The 18,686-nt window shown below is 39.6% G+C and overlaps 3 protein-coding genes and 2 pseudogenes across 4 annotated transcripts; 3 read left to right on the top strand and 2 right to left on the bottom strand.

Annotated features, from left to right (window-relative positions):
• Positions 1-803: 803 nt before the first annotated feature.
• LOC110745633 (small ribosomal subunit protein RACK1) lies at positions 804-2,878 on the bottom strand. The gene is made up of 2 exons (XM_021945757.2): positions 1,904-2,878; positions 804-1,116 (listed from the first exon to the last, which is right to left on the bottom strand). Exons 1-2 carry the CDS (start codon positions 2,783-2,785, stop codon positions 1,015-1,017), a joined length of 984 nt encoding a protein of 327 aa, XP_021801449.1. The 5' UTR covers positions 2,786-2,878; the 3' UTR covers positions 804-1,014.
• A 966-nt stretch (positions 2,879-3,844) lies between these two features.
• Positions 3,845-7,512, top strand: PEX3-1 (peroxin 3-1). The gene is made up of 7 exons (XM_021947553.2): positions 3,845-4,219; positions 4,573-4,737; positions 4,847-5,037; positions 5,173-5,303; positions 6,199-6,326; positions 6,575-6,802; positions 7,034-7,512. The coding sequence occupies exons 1-7, from the start codon at positions 4,206-4,208 to the stop codon at positions 7,263-7,265; spliced, it is 1,089 nt and encodes a 362-aa protein (XP_021803245.1). The 5' UTR covers positions 3,845-4,205; the 3' UTR covers positions 7,266-7,512.
• A 265-nt stretch (positions 7,513-7,777) lies between these two features.
• On the top strand, positions 7,778-9,692 carry MOS4 (modifier of snc1,4). Its single transcript, XM_021947585.2, has 7 exons — positions 7,778-8,170; positions 8,259-8,434; positions 8,538-8,621; positions 8,788-8,857; positions 8,947-9,080; positions 9,165-9,223; positions 9,320-9,692. The coding sequence occupies exons 1-6, from the start codon at positions 7,925-7,927 to the stop codon at positions 9,217-9,219; spliced, it is 765 nt and encodes a 254-aa protein (XP_021803277.1). The 5' UTR covers positions 7,778-7,924; the 3' UTR covers positions 9,220-9,223; positions 9,320-9,692.
• A 137-nt stretch (positions 9,693-9,829) lies between these two features.
• On the top strand, positions 9,830-12,709 carry LOC110746184 (uncharacterized; annotated as a pseudogene).
• A 52-nt stretch (positions 12,710-12,761) lies between these two features.
• On the bottom strand, positions 12,762-16,383 carry LOC110746172 (ABC transporter A family member 7-like; annotated as a pseudogene). The gene is made up of 13 exons (XR_015836091.1): positions 16,230-16,383; positions 16,031-16,146; positions 15,737-15,901; positions 15,476-15,638; positions 15,251-15,376; positions 15,078-15,150; positions 14,624-14,976; positions 14,331-14,531; positions 14,123-14,232; positions 13,938-14,022; positions 13,449-13,797; positions 13,253-13,341; positions 12,762-13,151 (listed from the first exon to the last, which is right to left on the bottom strand). The product of XR_015836091.1 is annotated as an ABC transporter A family member 7-like (transcript).
• Positions 16,384-18,686: the final 2,303 nt, after the last annotated feature.

Genomic DNA, 18,686 nt, shown 5'->3' with positions numbered 1-18,686 from the left:
TAAAATGCTTTTAGTTTTGCGTAGCGGTTGGTGTGAATTTCGTTTGTTTGTTTCTTGAATGCGAAGGGAAAAAAGGAAAAGAATTCAGAACTCAATTTTCAGCGTTTTATAAGTTGCATTGATTTTGCACTTACAATTATTTTATTTTTTTTATTACTTTTAACTATAACAAAAAAGGGAATGTAAGTGGATATAGTTTCTAACAAAAGTAGTATAAATGGACAAAAGAGGAGTGGGTAAATCAGCTCTGTTTCTAATTTAAGAGTTTTACCTCAGTGCTGTAACGTTTACTTTACATAAGCAGTATGGGGTTATTTCATTCTAATTTAAGTGTTATACCTCAGTGCTGTAAGTGGTAACGTTCAATTTCATTTTAAGTATCTCACAATACGATCAGCAGCATATCATATCAGATCAGGTTAGCGTGTATCGTACTGATGTTAAAATCATGAATTCGCATCACCTCAATCAATCTCCAAAAGGAATACAAGACTGCGTTGGCAGGCAGGGCATCGAAATATGTTACAGTGAATGAACTCTAAAAATAACTGACAATATACATGAGATAAATGCAACAATTATTACGTACTCGATCAGTTTAGCAAATAAGCTCAAAATTAAGCTTCACTAAAGATCAACTCGATCAAGCCGCTTGCAAGCAGCACACAAATGCCACTGAGCTGATAGCTAAAAACTTGACCCCGTTGGGTAAATGTTTCATGACATCTCGCCATGGCAGTAATCACATAATCAATGTTAACGAATATGGAATTTGATTATCAAATTCAATGCTTAACTGAGGATGACAAGCCAATATAATATCTTAATTTGAAAACCGAAGCTCAAAATAACGAGGCCTCAAAGCCATATAGTCAACATAATGATAAAATCCAACATGTCCAACATTTCCAACAAAAACCTAAATAAACTTTAAAGCAACTACAAGAACAAAAAAAAGTAACGGACTGTTCTCGATAACATAAGTCCCGAGGAGAATATTACTCCCAAGCTTTTCTAGTAACGGCCAATGCCCCAAACTCTGATTACCCCATCGGAGTAGCCACTAAACAAGGTGCTCCCATCGGCACTCCAGTTCAAACTTGTACAGTAAATAACCTGCAATTCGGAACAAAAGTTAAACCGACAGAATCACAAGTTCTATAATTGTCTACAAGTAGAAAAAACAAAATCACATGATAACCACCGGAAAAAAAGGAGCCCTAATATTAACTAGATGCACATTGCAGATGAGATGGCCACTCTAGGATCCACCTAGATTAGAGACATGGTAATAAAAAGAATGTACACCACGCCCTCCAGCAAGAGCCTAGAAGAACCTCACTCCAAAACAGCAGATCCCTTTCATATAGGGAAACAACAAACCAAATTAACCTTCACTTGTTGATCCATTTTCAATAGAACAAAAAAAAAAACAGTCAATTTAGCTTTCCCTAGTAGCTGGCTTGTCAATTTCAAACTTTGCAATACATTTTTCATAAATATGTATACAATAAAAATTAAACAAACTCATCGCCTACATGACCAACTTGCATTAGAACATTATTTCTATAACCCCTCATTCCTCCCACTTCTCTCAAATCTAAAACCTTTTAAATTCCAAACCATTTGTTTCTGTTTCATAAGAAACAAATCATCAAACAATGCACTGCAAAACAAGGTATGATCAAACAACCAACATATTTTCTAAAACAATGCACTGCAAAACATGACGATAGGCAGAACACCAAATGGAAAAAATTATCTAAAGCAACATAATCATAACAAATTAAAAAAGCATAATCGCATATGGAACACAGGGCAGAATTTGATCAATTAACAAAATTGAAAAATCAGAAATACAACCAGTAGATATTAAAAAACAACAAAAAAGGAACACGTATACCTTCTTCTTGTATGCAGTAGCAGCATGGGTATCCTCTGTCTTCTCAGCCTCAGTTTTGAGATCAACCTTCAAATCCTCAACGATTTGCTTGCTTTCCAAATCCCAGATCTTAATGCTTTGTTCAGTTGCCGCGCACAACCAGTACCTGTTGGGACTGAAGCAGAGAGCGTGAATAATAGCACCAGCACCAAGTGAGTAAAGCATCTTGCCTTCTGCCAAATCCCACAGCAAAATCACTCCATCTTTCCCTCCGCTGGCGCACAATGAGCCATCAGGAGAAACCGCCACTGTGTTCACATACCCATTGTGCCCTTCAAGGGTGCACCTCAGCTTACAGTTGGTCAAGTTCCACACTTTGACGGTCTTGTCCCATGAGGCTGATACGATGGTGGGCTGCAGTGTATTGGGGCTGAAGCGGACGCAGCTGACCCAATCACCATGCCCATCTTGGTCCTGGATAGTGAACTTGCACTCACCAAGAGTGTTCCACAGTTTGATCGTACGGTCGCGGGAGGCCGAAACGATCTGACGGTTGTCAATCGAGAAGGCTACGGAGAGAACGTCCTTGGTGTGGCCCACAAAGCGGCGAGCAGAGACGCCGAGAGCCAAGTCCCAGAGGCGAAGCTCGCCGTCCCAGGATCCAGATAGCGCGAACTGGCCGTCGGATGACAGGACGACGTCCTGGACGAAGTGAGAGTGGCCAGTTAGCCTACGGCGGGGCACACCGTAAGTCTTCTCATCCTTGGTAAGGTGCCAGAGGATGATAGACTTGTCGCGCGATGCCGAGACGATCATCTCAGAGTTGTCGATCGGAATGGCGATGGCCGTGACCATGTCGGTGTGAGCCCTCATGGTTCCGCGGAGAACGAGAGTTTCTGCCATGGCTTCGGCTTTGCTCGGCGGCTGAGTGGGTATCTAGGGTTTCGAGAGGCGAAGGCGCGGAGTGAGAGTGAAAGCGTGAGAGGAAAAATGAGAATAAAAGAAGTATATATAGCTGAATGAAATAGGGTTTTGGGGGAGAGTTAGAGAGAGAGAGAGAGAGAGAGAGAGAGAGTCAAACCCAAACTAGGCCCTGGGGTGGGGTGGGGTGTGTGTGTGTTTGGGTACCTTAAGTTTGGCAACCCGGCTCGGAATAAGCAAGGCCCGGGAATATATTTTGGGTCTAATTTGGAAGCCCAATTAGAATCTGAAGTCGGGCCTTGGATTCAGACAACACCACAGCATAGAAACCAATGGTTAGATGATGACTATACCCTACCTAAATATCAAATATCATTTTTTTAAGATGATATCAAATATTGAAATATCCCTAAATAAGTTTAGTATGTATTTAAGGATTAGAGACAAATATATTGGCACTCTAAAAACGTCATTGTATTCATCCAAGTTTAATTTCTCTCTTAAATTTTTATACATGAAGCATAACTTTTTTGAAGTACTAATAACAGTTTCCTTTGATTCGATTAATATTTAATTTTAATTTTAATTTTATTCTTCATAATAATTTGTATTTTTGCTCTTACTTTCATCATGTTGTGGGTATGTGTCTTTAGAGATAAATCGCCAAATATCCAATCGAACATCTTAATATAAGTAAAGTTATATACAAATTGAATGATTTTTTACAAGTTAATCCACTTCAATCATATTGGGTTTTGAATTTGGAGTTTCAATTTAATATACCAAAACAAATCATCTGGATCATTGATTTAAGCAAATTGAATTAGATTGCATCTTGAACCGTACTAATTTTGACAACAATTGCTTGCATTATAATTATATAGTGTATGCAAAATTTTACTTCAATATAATTCAGATTTACAGAATTAGCAACATACGAGATTTTGGTAGGAACTAAGCATTAACCATTACTATTAGTTGAATAGAAAAGTTCATATAAAGCTAGAGTTTAATTACCAAAACTATCACAGGGCCTAAATATATACTACGCCCAATTGATCTCATCCCACCAGCCTTAACTTAACCCCACTTGCCTTCTCTACAAATCCTTCAAAATTCCTCAGATAAACTTACTCATAACAGAGGGGCCTCCTCGTTTTAGGCTTTTACAGTCTCTTTGAATCCTCAAACTGATTTCCATTACGTGAAGAACCTCCGTTACACTTGATTGCGGCGCGGGTTTTCGTAAGACCGCTTGCGGCTCTGCCCGATAAACAACTTTTTTCCATTTCATTTTCTTGCCCTTTTCCACTCGAAACTATCTTCTTTCAACCATCTTCACAGAAAGGACTTCAGTATATTAAGGCTCAGTGATGGATGCTTGGCTCTCATAGCACCAACAATGCTTTCTTTAAGGTCAGTTCATCAAATTTACTGCGTTCTATCATCTGGGTCTTTGTTGTGCGTCTCTGTTTCTGATTTAATTGTCTATTTCTTCTTCTGGGTATTGTTTTACTTTCTCTATTATGGTAATTTATTTGAGATATTCGTTGTTTTTCTTTTCTTGTTATAATTGGTTGCTTACGCTTGCGGGCTCTTACATTTTGTTGATAAAATTTGTTAGTAATAACTGGTCCTTTGGTTTAATGGCTTTCCTGTTATTGTGGTTTATGTGTACACATCTGGTTTACTTTTGAGTTTTGTAACAATTGGCTTATTCTATTCACCAACTGTTTACTTTCGACTTTGGTACGCCATTGTTATTTTAGGGGTTTTTGGAGAAGGCATAGGAGGAAGTTGTATGTTACAGCTGGTGTTTTAGGAAGTGGATATCTTCTGTATAAACTGTATAATGCTCACAGACAAAGGCTTGCTGACCTGGATACCGAACTCGAGCATGAACGAGATAGAAATGAAGAGATTATCAAGGCCCAGTTAAGAGAGATCCCCACTTCAATTTCTGTATCCAGATATTTTGTTGTTGAGTCCCTGACTACTTACTATCTGGGTTCTAACATTATGTCTTTTTGTTCCCAATAATAGAATGCAAGCCCATTTTGAGAACATACAAAGAATTGCTGATACAACTACGTTGCCTCATGCAATGCACTATTTAAATAGTCGGATAGCTGAAGAGTTAGACCTTTCTCACCTTACAGACAGGTTAATGCAAGCGAAGGGCCAATCAACATCTGCAGAGAAACTTGAATTATGGGATAGACTGAAAATTCTAAGTATGAATCTGACTTGACTGAATTTCTAAGTACAAACTTGAATTTATTTATATATTGGTCATCTATCAGTACCATAGTTTATGAATTCTGATATTTATAATCAGCTCACCTTGTATAGGTCTTGTATTTCTCCAGGTTTCACAAGAATGGTGTTGTCGTTGTGGGCAATGACGATCCTTAGCTTATATATTAGAGTTCAAGTCAATATATTAGGGAGACATTTATATATTGATACTGCCCGTGGTCTTGGAAGCTCTCTTTTAATTGTAAGAGCTATATACTTTCCCACTTTCTGTACTTGCAAATTATTGATAACTCCATTTTGCATGTATTTCATGGTCCTATTTTATTACTAGGATGAATTATCATTGCATATCAAGAAACCGTTTAGGGTACAATTAGTTAGTAAGATGTGTGAACTTTCACTTTCTAAAAATGGATTGTTGGGAAACGTAGCCTCAAAAGTGAAACATCTTCTTCTAGATGTTCATTTGTAGGTTAGCCTGTCACCAAAATTTGGGATTGAAGGAATGTATGTGATCTAAACTTAATCAAAGTAACTAAGTTTCATTAAGTTATCAAATATGGCTGCAAGTTATGTCACTTGTAAATAGGTTCCATTCTTAAATAAAATTTCCCAGGAGTTAGGGATGTTCTAGCGTGTTGCAATTATACCTAGGGTAGTGGCTGAGTGGCATCACATTCACTGTTGTTAAGGAGATTTTAAAATAAAATGTTTAAGTTTTGGAGAATAACTTAGTAGAATAAGTATGGTGAAGCCTAGACACGCAATTCTGTTTGAGAGTGTAGAAAAGGACTGGGATGCATTTCTGGTGAGGCTGGATATCCATAAAGGAGGTGAGGTATGAGTGGCAGGGGGTAGATGGTTTCCAGGTTGTCTCAATCTGGAAATAATATATTTCAGAATACTATCCCTGATTACTGCTTGGTGACAGTCTGATTGGTGCTCACTCCCTAAAAGTATCGTTACATCTGTTCATTTCCCCCCAGTAATTTAATAGACATTAAGGCTGGTTTGCAACACCACTCACATGTTACTTTTACTGCTGGTTCTGAAGTGAACTTTAGACAATATTACTGGTTCTGACATGTTACTTTTACTTCTCTGAATGTATATATTTGTTATCATTATGTTTACAGGAGGATGCTGATCTCATTCATAGGGATGACCAGCAGAAGTTTCTAGCAAGTTCTGATTATCTCTCCAGTAATGGCATGCCTGCTTTAATTTCAAACATCCAGGCAGCAGCAACAGAAGTTCTTAATGGGTAAGCTTTGTCTTACCATCTATTATCATGTTGCTGTTAATGCTTATGAGTATACATGCTTGTCCTTTGTGACTATGTCATCCTTAAAAATGTCTTATATACGATGGTCAATGTCCAGGCTTTCAATCTGTTCTCAATAAGAGTTTAATACACGAAACTACCAAACTTTCTCACTGCCCCAACTTTCTCATAGAACGTATTGATTATCAGAGATTGTATTAAATAGTTTGGATGCTTTTCATGTGCAGAAAGCAGCTAAGGGATTCCTTCAATGCCACAGTTCTTCATGCAACTATCATGCAAATACTTGACAAGTTCATGAGCACAGGAGATCCCCATCACTGGGTGAACTACTTGATGCCTGAGGATGCCCGTGGACTTGAACTAGCCACTGCCTTTAGCAATGATAACACACTTCTTCCAGATGTCACCAAATTTGAACAACTTATGGTGGAGACACGGGCAGTAATATCAAGGTATGCCTGTGATGTTAGGGATGCAGCATTATCGGCCGTAGTATACTGATTTTGGCTTTACTAAATTCTGACTTCTTTCATAAGCTTGCTAGAGTAGATCCATACATGTAATCCCCTATTATACAAGTTTATTTTGTCATTGTTATCCCTCAAAATGCCGCCTTTTCTTTTAGTAACTTTTTTGTTCCGCTAATTCGAAGTCAGTCAAATCCTTTTCATCTTCTATTGCAGTGCTGAATTTGGGAGTGTTGCTGACATAGCATTGAGAGCAGTGGTGGATACTGTGATAGAGGACATGGGTGCTCAACCCGGAGGAGTTCAACTTGCCAAAGTTTTGGCACGGGTTGCACGGATGGGTCCTACAATCCTTGAAGAACCAAGCAAATTCATCCAAATCATTCTAAATGTACCAGAAGTTGAGCGCTTTTTCACTCTCATCTATTCAAGTATGCAAATCTCATAGACTAGATGCGGACCACAGTTTCTGTTTTCAGTAAATTTTTGTTTGGTGTACAAGCAAGCCAGCAGTGGAAAACATGATCTAATGGTATTGGGTTCCATTTCAAGTTCTCAAAATTCAAAAGTTTGAAAGGAATAATAGAGAAATGTTGCAGTGTATTTTACTGTTTGTAGTACTACTTCCACATTTCAAATCTTTTGTTGTGCTGTATTATCTATATATCATATCATGTGAGGCTTCTACATTCTAACATGCCCAGTACTATTTGCTTTCTTTTTATTACTGAAAGTGATCATCATCAAAGATGTGATATTGAACCCCAGGCAGGTAGTATTATATATTTGACTTTGTGGTAAATGCAAATTTTGAATTAAATAAAATATTATAAATTTTTTCTCTTTTAGCCCGTAATTCACAATTAATTTTTGTAACCGGAAAAAAATTGAAATGAAAATTTTAATTTTTGGTCAGTAAAATGAAATTCGCTCTTCAAATAAACGGGGCGCTTTGCCCACAAAAAAGAAAGGGTCGGGCTCAAACGGCGCGCATAAAGTCACAATTTCGCAGACTACCCCAATTTTACACCGTCATCCCCAATTTTACTCTCACTCTCGCACGAGTTCAGTCTCTGAATCGCACTCAGTGACTCTCGGTGTACAACAATGGCGAACAACAGCAACAGTGACATCTTAATGCTAGAAGCTCCGCCACCGCAAGGTCCAGCATGGCCAGGACCTTTAACCAACGCCGAAACCATCGACGCCTTGCCGTACATCGACGACGACTACGCCAACCCCGACGTCAAACGAGAGGTCGACCGCATGGTGGAGGAGGAGTTGCGACGCAGCGCAAAAAAGCCCGCCGATTTCCTTAAAGACTTGCCTCCACTTCCCAAGCCCAATTTCCAGGTCAGTGCCCAAATTCCTAGGTTTTTCTCTCTTTTGGCTGCGGAGATTAGGGTTTCTATCTCACTGATTATGAAATTTTATACCTCAGGATCATCCTATGCTAGCTAGAGAGTACGACCGCGTGAGAGCTTCTAGGCCTCCGGCGGTTATTGATTTTTCCAGAGACAAAGTAGAGACGCCGCCTTTGAATAAAATGAATGATGAAACGGCTTGGAGACTTGCTCTTCAGAAAGCTCAGTGCTCTTTGCAGCACCAAGTCGTCAGGTAATCTCTACATACATACGTATGTGTATAATATAATGTATGCCATGAATCTGTATATGTGCGTATATATTTGCTTGTGATGAATTGAGTGGCTGGTTTGCAGGTTAGAGAATTTGGAGCTGATTGACAAATATGGTCCTGACGCCTGGATTCAGAACAACAATCGATTGCAATTGGTTTTTTCAAGGTTCGTTTTTCAGATCTCATGTAAAAAGTGCAACATTTATGATTGTGAAACAACTGATTGAATTCCTTGATTCCCGCACTAGTTGTGCGACTTTGGGGATTGCGCAGCAGTAACCTGTAACTATATGCAAAAATGGATTTGATAATACTTGGTTTTTCTTTTTCAGAATGCAGAAATTAGCTCAGGAACAATTTCAAAAGATTGAAACAGTGAATCGTGAAAGGAAATATCACCAGGTGATTTAACTTTCTTGCCGCCGACCTTGTACTGTTTTGATGCTCAGTTGTACTCTGATCTGATAAATTTACTTCTTCATTGATGGCAGCAAAACACTGCATATGAGCTTAATGCTCTGTCTGCCCAATGGAAGGAGCTTTGTCAGAAAAATATAGAAATCCATGCTGCATGTGTTAAGCTTGAAAGTCATCTGGATGAATTGAGGAGGGAAGCAGCCGAGAAGTAATCTACCTTTTCCTATCTGGTGTGTTTTCTCTGGCATGCATTTTACTAGTTTGACCACTAATTAGTTGTTACTCATTTCAGGGGCTGGAACTTGGAAGCCAATGCAGAAAATGGTTCTCAGTTGAATTCTGAATGAGATGGTATGCTTTTGCACCTATTGGCCTTTGGTTTAGATTTGATGCTACAACTCTGTTATCTTGTTATACGATGCTATGTAATATTCTTTTGCTTCACAGGATTCAGAAATGATGTATTCCTTCAATCCCTCTTTTGGGTTTCAAATGTAATGTTGAAGAATTAGTCACAGATGTTGGGTTTCAACGCATTTGTGTGTTGTGAAAGGAGTTTGGTCTTTCTTTTCCCTTCTTTCCTTAGTTGAGCTATTTAGGATTTGGCGCCTCAAATTCAAAATGTATGATGCATTACCTTTCCTTTGAGGACATAACAAGAACCGAGTAACGGATGCATAGATGTTTAGGTCATGCCTATACAAATATATGTGGTACTTTATCCTGGAACATTATTGGCAAATGTGTTGAACAACTTCTACGATTATATGCTTTATTACGATGAGTCTTCAATCCTTGAAGAGAGGAGATTATGTGCTTATTATGATCGGCTTCAAGCAATCTGTATCAGGCAGCTAGAGTTGATTAGAAACTAGACTTTATTGCTTATGCCCTAAATGGAGCAGCAGCAATGCACATACGTGACGATTAGTTTTTGGATGCGATTATGATGTATGTATCAGATACTACTGATACTGACTTTCACAGCAACTTCTTACATCATATCATACACTCTTGTTGTCATAAGCACAATTATTTCTTGGTAATCTAATGCTAGCTAGCATCTCTCTTCTCGTGGAGATGAGAAAGAATGTACAAAAATGTAGCATACAGCAAAACCGGTAATTTGTTTTGCATACAGACTACGGTAGTAACCACCAGTTTATGGTTTCCCTAGTGATGTAGGTTACGTAATTTATTTCGTTTCAAGATTTTCAGCTACATGTGTATTCTGTTTGGGCCCAGTACTTTGTAGTAGGTAAGTTATTATTCATTTTTTATTTTTTTCTTTAGGCCCCGGTAATTTGCGTTGGTGTAGTTTCTGTTTGGGCTTCAGCCCTCCAAGCAAAACCTAACAAAGGAGAAAGAAGAGGCGTACGTCCTCTCCTTTGTTTCAATGTCTGTACTGCTTGCTAGGCATACCACATTTTTATACCACTTCTCTAATAGAGGTGGGCCCTATTGTATTGGTGGGCTCTACCTCTATTAGAGAGATGGTACACAATGTGGTATAAAAATATAGCATTACCCTTTTATTCTTGGCTTTGATCTTAAGGTTTGGATCTCACTAGTACGTAATAATAAAGTCCTTGCTTGCTGCCCAAACAAAGCATCTCTTCGCCCCAATTGTCCGTTTGTTTATTTTGGCCACTGAGAGAGAGATATTTATCCCTTCATTGAACTTGAAAATGGTTATGAGTATGATGAAACCTGCAGTGAAAATAGCAAAAATCCTCTCTCCGCTGCCACTAGTTTTGGTCAACGCAAACAAAACCCTTGTCGTCAAACGTATTTCACAACTCAGAAATGAAAAATTGGCTCCTTATTATAACAACATTCCTCCTCCGGAGCCCAAACAACCCACCCCTGCAGACCCCAACCCCAAACTCTGTGTACTCCCAATCAAGAAGAAGACTCTGTTTTCATGGTTGCCCATTTCACTTCCAGATTCTCTCCTCCTACGGCAACCCCTGCCTTGATTTTTTCTTCCACGTACTCGTACCAAACGTAGAAGCAGAAGACGACAGTGACAAGCCCCCGACCTCCAGTTCCTATAAATATCTCAAGCAACTCCTCCCTCTAGCCTGGTCCCACAATCCCCTGACCACCCTCAAGCTCATCTGCAACCTCCGAGACTGCTCCAATGATCTTGGAAAATCCGATGAAGAAGCCTTCTACGCCGCCGCATTTTGGATCCACCAGAACCACCCCAAGACCCTAGCTTGCAACGTCGCCTCTATAGCCGGCGAGTTTTCCCAGTCCGTCGCCCTTATGCACGACCTTGTCGAGATTCTGTACCGCCTTCTCCAAGGCCAGGACGTCAGGAGGAGGAGGAAAAAGGAAAAGGCTGCTGCTGCTGGCAATAATAATAATAATAGTATTAGTAGTAGTAGGAGGAGGAGAGAGAAGGCCATTGATATCGCCATGGCCAAGAAGAAGGTTGTTGAGCGGTACGAAGGCGACCCGAATGACCAATTCTTACAATTTACACGACCGGGTATCGGATCTTTTCGCGGAGAAGTTGAAGTCTGATATTGGAAAATTAAAGAAGCAGGACATTCACGAGATAAGCTCCACGCCGTATTTCTGCCCTTCCATCGACTCCTACATGGAGCGCGCCACATTGCTGTGTGAAAGCGTTGCGAGAAAGATTTTCCGGCGAGAATCGTCCCCAGAATATCGAGTTGTTTCGGGGGCCCATTACGCCTACAGAGTCCGAGACCGGCTGAGGAAGGAGGTGCTGGTGCCCTTGATCAACGCCTTGGATTATTTTGATGATTCAGGAAGAAAGCCCTGTGCGGTTAAGAAGTATTTGGAGGACGTCAAAGGCGGCAACGGCGGTGTCAAGTGCAACATTGCGGCGGGTGCTCTGCTTCCAAATGAGATCGTAGGATATGCGGATGATGTGGATGTGGGGCAAGTGACTGAGCTTCAGTGGAAGGCCATGGTGATGTGGTTAAAAAAGCAGGGCAAGCTGAAAAACTGCTTGGCTGTATGCGACGTGTCTTCGTCTTCCATGGCGGGGATCCAAAACTACATGGATGTGTCGGTGGGTTTGGGGCTGCTGTTGTCTCAACTGAGTGAAGAGCCATGCTGGAAAGGGAAGGTGATCAGCTTCAGTCCAAACCCTGAGCTGCATTTGGTAGGAGGGGATAATCTCAAGTCCAAGTGCGAGTTTGTGAGAAGGATGGACTGCGGCGGCAGCAAAATTGATTTGCACAAGGTGTTTGATTTGATTCTGGAAGCGGCTGTGAAGGGGAATTTAAAGGCAGAGCAGATGGTGAAGAAGGTGTTTGTGTTCACCAACACATGCTTTGAGGTGGCTAATTCGGGAAATGATAACAAGAAGAGCTGCTGGGAGAGTGATTATAAAGCAATACAGAGCGAGTTTAAGGAGAAGGGGTACGAGGAGAATGCGGTGCCGGAGATTGTGTATTGGAAGTTGGACACGCTGGCAGTGCCTCGTAGACAACCAGGGCTCGCCATCCTTGGTGGCTTCTCGGTGGATTTGCTAAAGCTGTTCTTGGATAATGACGGCGAAGTTAGCCCATACCATGTAATGGAAGCAGCCATCTCTCCCAAACACTATCAAAATCTGGCCGTAGTGGACTGAATTAACGCTTTGAATACCACTGGACTTTTAAGCTTCAAAAAAATCAATTAAAATCCTAATTGAATACACCCCCTTAGGGTTTAGGTTAATACAAGGAGAATCCAATGCTTTAATTTGACAATTCTGACTAGAATCTGATTGTGCTTCGAGGTGTAACATGAGATTGTTGGCATTCGCAAGTAACATGTGCATACATTTCAAAATTTATATTAATTTCTTTTGAATTTTATATATATATATATAGACTGTTAAGCAGAACAAAAGTTTAACAGAATATCCAAATGAATGAATGGCAGGCATATTAAATGCATCTTCTAACAATATTCAACAGTTAATCAAGTTAAAATCTAGTACTACGTTGGGGTTTCATATATCATATGATGAAGATGCAGCTGCAGCAACCTTAATGAAGACATCCTCCAAAGTAATGTCAACCACACCCCATGCAAACACTGGGAATCTACTCTTTGCAAACTCCACTGCTTGGAATACATCTGCAATTCTGACCTGATTTTTGGGCAGCTCAAACTTTTGTGTCCCTGACAGTCGATATGTCTTGTTTGCGGTGGGTGACAACTTCTGTACTATCCTCCTGTCCACTTCTTCCTCGTGTTCCCAACTTGTTGTCATCGTAAAGACATACAATCCTCCATATCTCCCCTTCAGCTGCATCATCACATATTTTCAATTCTCAAACAGTAATTAATCCAAGCATCCAAGCCAAGAATCTCATTGATAGGAGAATAGAAGAGTTGGGATTTGGTTACCTCTTTTGGGTTTCCTATACACTGCATCCTGCTGTCTACGAAAATTCCTAATCGATCACACAGGACCTCTGCCTCTTCCATGGAATGTGCTGAAGATATATATCGGCTTTGTAAGTGAAATGAAAGAGCTAAACATAGATTGAGAATTAATAAGGTCACAAATAGATTGTGTGAGAGAGAGGGGGAGAGAGAGAACTGGTTAGGATGATTGCCCGGTCTTGTTTTGCAGTCTTTATAACATTCCGTAGATGGTTTCTTGAAGATGGATCAAGTCCAGTACTAGGCTCGTCCATGTAAACAACCTTCAAGTACAGGAATTTGCAAAAAGAACGAGTGCAATACGTTGCATGATCTTGAGATAACATATCGAAATAAAAAATCGAATTAGCTTTAGCAGATGGAGCACCAAGACGTACTTTGGGGTCCCCTATCAGCGAAATTGCGATGCTAAGCCTTGTCTTCATGCCTCCACTGTATTTCCCTGCTTGTTTGTCAGCAATCCCACCATCAAAAAGCTTGACACTCTTCAAAGAATCTTCCACTGCCTTCAGCAACCAAATTAAACCACCCACAAATTAATCCTCCCAGCTAGCTAAACATATCAACCCATCTTGAATGCTTACGAGTTTTCAATTACAATCCCAATGTCAAAAATAGTAAATTACTAAATTTTCAATTTACTCACTTGCATTAAGGCACGACCTTTGAGGTTCTTAAGTCTGCCATAAAATAGTAGATGCTCCCTTCCAGTCAGTGTTTCCCATAGTAGGCTAAATAATATCCAGAAAGCAAGAAACTCATAACATTGATTTAAATGTTTAAAGAAACAACCAAGAAAAAGAAATTTTGCTTAAAATTGATTTAGCTTACTCATGCTGTGAACAAAATCCCATGCTGGTATATATATCGTTCATTTGCGTCGGAATGTCCATACCATGAACATATGCTGTGCCAGAGGTTGGTTTTGTGAGACCAGTCATCTGTGGAAAGAGATTGCAATTGGTTAAGCAGTAACTAGCCATTAGTATATATGTTTGATAATTATATATTCTAAAGAAGTAGAGTGTGCTCTGCTCACCATACTAATAAAAGAGGTCTTCCCTGCACCATTGGGGCCAAGCATACCAAAGCACTCCCCTGGAGGCAAAGCAAGAGACAACCCTTTCACTGCAAATTTCTCAGGGTTTCCATCTCTTCCCGGATACACCTTTTTGAGGTTGTCACAAACGATCGCATGACTTGTATTTTTTTCCAATACCAACCTATCAACCATCTCGATCTGGAAATTAGGAAGAAGTGGAAGCAGAACTAATTTATACCTGTGATAAAGACTAATGAGTATATAAGCTAAAGAGAGACAAGAAAAGTTACCTCATGACTAACATCAGGTTTCTCCATCTGAATGGAAACTTTTGATCCCTGCCTTTGCAAACTAGGCCTCCTTAGAGATGCAAGTTTCTTCTTCCTAATCCTTTGCAAGAGAAATAAAGGACTTTTTTCACTTCCAGATGATACAACTTGGTCAATGCAATATGCAACAAAAAGCACCACAAACCACTCAATAACCATGATAATGAAGACCTTTTTCATCCCATTCTGGTTATCATTCAAATTGCTCCATCGCATCCCAACCCTTTTTTCTTGCAAGGGGTATTGTGCTAGCTCTTATAATCCACGATACAGAGAGAAGCCAGGATACAATTGTAAAAGAATTATCCCACGTCCTACGTACAAGAACACCAATACAGAGTTGAGTTTCTGAAAAGTATAAACAAAAAGCAAATTAAGTTCCAAATGCTTCATTTTCATAAAAATTTCCACTTACTAGAGACAGATGCATCTTCGAAAAAGATTTTCTGCCAAAAGCCCAGTTCCAAAGACCAGAATGTAACCTATAGCTGTTACCATAAAATCAACCATGTCAGTTAAATCATCTCATGAGATAAAACTTAAAATGTAAATCCCTGATCAATAATTTCAAACCAAAACAAATCGAACCTGTACAAGCCTTAACGTTTGAAAACATTGAAGCTACTAGGAAAGCCGCCGCTATTTGCAAGTTCATATAGATGAAGTATAAAACAAATTGGATGCTGTAGTCATTGATTGTGAAGAATTTTAACCCTGCAAGGATGGAAGTAAACACACTTGAATTCATTAAAGCAACTCAGGGTGAAGCCAGTCTGAAACAGTTGGCAAGTAGTTAGATAGATACAAGTATACCTATGATGGAGCCAACTGCCATAAAGAGCAGCATGTAGATCAAAGAAACTGCAAGAAAATAGGCATAGGAGATCATCCAATACGGTCCATAACCAAGGCCATGCATTTTCATCATGATTCTCAGTTTTTGTTGTTTCTCGTAAACCAGTGACTTCAACACAACCTGCATACACCATTAAAAAGTTGGGAAATTAAGTAAGCTAAGTTAATTAGCAAAAATCCATGTAGTGAATATGGATGAACATAATCAATCTTACTTACCGGGAACAGCAGTAAAATGATCCATGTAAAGAAGAGTGGACCAATTAGAGAGGAAAGATCCGGCATGCTTACTACGTTGGTTACAGGCTTAGGCATTTCTTTGACAAACTCAAACAGCATTTTGGTACCAGGTCCTTGCAAAAACTGAAGGTAGGCATTGGATGCCTGGCAGCAAATAAAACAAATGAATGCATTAAAACTCATCCCTGCCTGATCAATTAGCAACATTCACTTTTCTTGTTTTAAGATGTCACCAAGTAAATTATCAAGTTAATTATGTGTATGTTTGTCTACCAGATTCACTGAGCGCCCAATCCGCTGCAGATCAGAACCAACACTCCTCCTCAAGCTTGAATTGTACCATAGGATTGCATTAAAACTGTTCTCATTTGAGTTTAAGAAATCATAGGCTGCAAGAAAATGCACCGTCAATAGTTAGTATATGATGATACTGTATGTATTCATCATATCAAAGTCAAGTAGCGGGCATAACTTGCAAGTATTTCATTAACTTTCCTCTCTGGGTTCCCATTTGGGTAACCTTTATATAGCTCATTGTTTATATCAGAAGAATTGTTGCGCCACAAAGTCAGAGCTTCAACACATCTAACCTCTGGATTCAAGACAAAGTTTGGCAAGCAAAAAGGTTATGTTGCCTAAAGAAGAGAACAGAGCATTCGGAATTTTGTTATTCCTCATGATAGAGAGGGGCTTTTGACGGTAATTTGCTTAGTATCTTTTTCTGGTTCCTATATAACTGCAAAACAAGAAGCATATCTGACTTCTGAGGTATGCGACCTAAATACAGAATTTTTTTGCGGAGCTTCAAGATAGAGAGAGAATATGGCATAGCATACATCCAACTTGGACTTGCAACTCTTGAAGAAGTCTTCTTGAATATCGCAAGGCAGGCAGAGCTAGAAGCTGCCACAGCTGAGGGTAGGTTGTTTACTCTCACTTTACCATCTGGAGCCTCAGTCAGGGTAAAAAACACAACCAGTTTTCTTCTTTTCCTTTATACATCGATAAGGAATTAAGCTTTAAGTTACTTTGCGTATAATGGTTTTGCGGATCCCGGTTGGAGCTAGGTTTGTGGGGATTCCATGAACAGAATGTGCAGAATATCCAAGTGGGGTTATGGTACAAGTTTTCTGGGAGCAAGATGAATCTGGTGCTCTCTGCATATCCGGCCACTCTCCTGAAACCCAATACCTCCTAAAGTTGAAGTAACCCCATCAGGCAAGGATTCATTTGGCCGATCCGGCCGTTCCCAACTGGTTCATGGAATTCTGATTCATCCTGGCCAACTCAGTAAAACAAATTCTCGTTCATACCTCTAGTTATAAGTTAACAGAGATATTATACCCAAATTTTATTTCATTTGTAATTCCGGTAGTACATAGCCATTCGCCGTATCCATTTGATAATTATTCATTGCCTATTCCAAATTGTTGGAGATCTCTAATTTCACTATTTTGGACAATAAAACTTGAACCTAATAGAACGTTTAAACGTACAAAGGAGACGGCATTTGCATGTTGCTGGCTCCTCCCTCGGTGTGAAAAAAGGCATTGAGATATCATAGAACTGGAGATTATTATGGGTCAACGATCTTTACTGCCCAAAATGACCTGCGACTATCAAGCTTCTACACACTGCACTGCACGTCTCCAGTGCACAAAGACTCGGTTTAAGCAGGCGCGTCTGATTCTTGTTAGGCACATAATCTTTTACTTGACATCACCTGAAAAAATGGAACCTAGAATCGCAACCAAATGAACTGCGAAACTTATAATAAAAATAACAAAATGCGACTTGAGAGTTGTAAAAAAACAACATGCAATTTTTAAAACTACATAAAGCAATACAAAGCCATTGATCTACATTTTATAATCATGTTACAGCGGTTTGAAATGTCAGTTAATACAACAAACAAAAAATAAAGTAAAAACACGTAGATCTGAAAGTATTTTCAATCTAAAACTCTAAAAACCATGTAATTGAAGAATCTGTAAAGCAGCAAGGACTTGTTGAAAGAGCAATCAGCGGTAATTAATTAAGGAGCAAAAAGAGGGTATAATTAATTAAGGAGTAGTGAAAGTACAAATCAAAGTAAAACATGTAAAAAGAAACATGTGTAAAACCTAGCCTAGCTACAAAGTATTAGAGATGATGGATGTGAGAATGGCGTAGAGCTCCCTTCAATCCAAACAAAGATCTAACACAGGTAATGCAGCTCCTGAGATATGCAAGCCACAAGCCTATTCCTCTGATGATCTGAGATAGGGCTGTGGGATCCATAGCTCAGCAGCTCAATCCACCCAGCAAGACCTTCTATTGGACTTAAAGGAGCTCTGCTCCGTAACCCTAGCTTCCCCTACCTACCTACTACTCGAAACCCTAGCACCTGTATACATATATATATGAACTTGGAAGGGAAAATCAAGATGATAAAAAACAAGATCAGTAAACCCTTCACAGACCAAGAGAGATCCAGCCCTCTAACCTGCAGATGAACACTGATCGAATAACAGGTTTTGTTATCGTGAAAATAGTTCCCGTGAATCATCTTATTACTACAACAGCAAGGATGTTATTAGTTCATACCACATATATCTAGATCCATGCATCCTTCATCGAAATCCATATATCTCAAAGATCCACGACTTTCCACCAAGCTTCGATCATAAGAATCATAAAGCATCTCAAGATAGCTAAGCTAACTAAAACCATTTCTCTCTCTCTCTCTCTCTCCTGGGAATGGGAACCACCCCTATCTAACTAATTAAGCCTACCCATTAAGCCAATATATATATAAGGTAGGTAAAAGATTAATTAGATACCCTCTCTAGCTACCAAAGTAGCGTACAGCGCCAACCATTCAACCATTTTCTCCCCCTAAATAATGACCCTTCAAAGTTGAAACCCACTATGATGACCTTTGGTTATA

This window comes from Prunus avium, chromosome 5 (assembly GCF_965620075.1).
Source record: "Prunus avium chromosome 5, drPruAviu1.hap1.1, whole genome shotgun sequence".
Lineage (NCBI taxonomy): Eukaryota > Viridiplantae > Streptophyta > Magnoliopsida > Rosales > Rosaceae > Prunus > Prunus avium.
Note: the sequence above shows the minus strand (reverse complement) of the source record. Positions and strands in the feature narration are given on the sequence as shown.

What these genes read in the sequence shown, in the direction of transcription:
- LOC110745633 (XM_021945757.2), bottom strand. Translation starts at nt 2,785, where the DNA reads ATGGCAGAAACTCTCGTTCTCCGCGGAACCATGAGGGCTCACACCGAC. An exon ending in CTACTGCATACAAGAAGAAG is followed by an intron (nt 1,117 to 1,903) that starts GTATACGTGTTC and finishes TCCGAATTGCAG; the next exon opens with GTTATTTACTGTACAAGTTT.
- PEX3-1 (XM_021947553.2), top strand. An exon ending in GCAACAGAAGTTCTTAATGG is followed by an intron (nt 6,327 to 6,574) that starts GTAAGCTTTGTC and finishes TTTCATGTGCAG; the next exon opens with AAAGCAGCTAAGGGATTCCT. An exon ending in ACACGGGCAGTAATATCAAG is followed by an intron (nt 6,803 to 7,033) that starts GTATGCCTGTGA and finishes CTTCTATTGCAG; the next exon opens with TGCTGAATTTGGGAGTGTTG.
- MOS4 (XM_021947585.2), top strand. Translation starts at nt 7,925, where the DNA reads ATGGCGAACAACAGCAACAGTGACATCTTAATGCTAGAAGCTCCGCCA. An exon ending in TTGCAATTGGTTTTTTCAAG is followed by an intron (nt 8,622 to 8,787) that starts GTTCGTTTTTCA and finishes TTTCTTTTTCAG; the next exon opens with AATGCAGAAATTAGCTCAGG. An exon ending in AGGAGGGAAGCAGCCGAGAA is followed by an intron (nt 9,081 to 9,164) that starts GTAATCTACCTT and finishes TACTCATTTCAG; the next exon opens with GGGCTGGAACTTGGAAGCCA.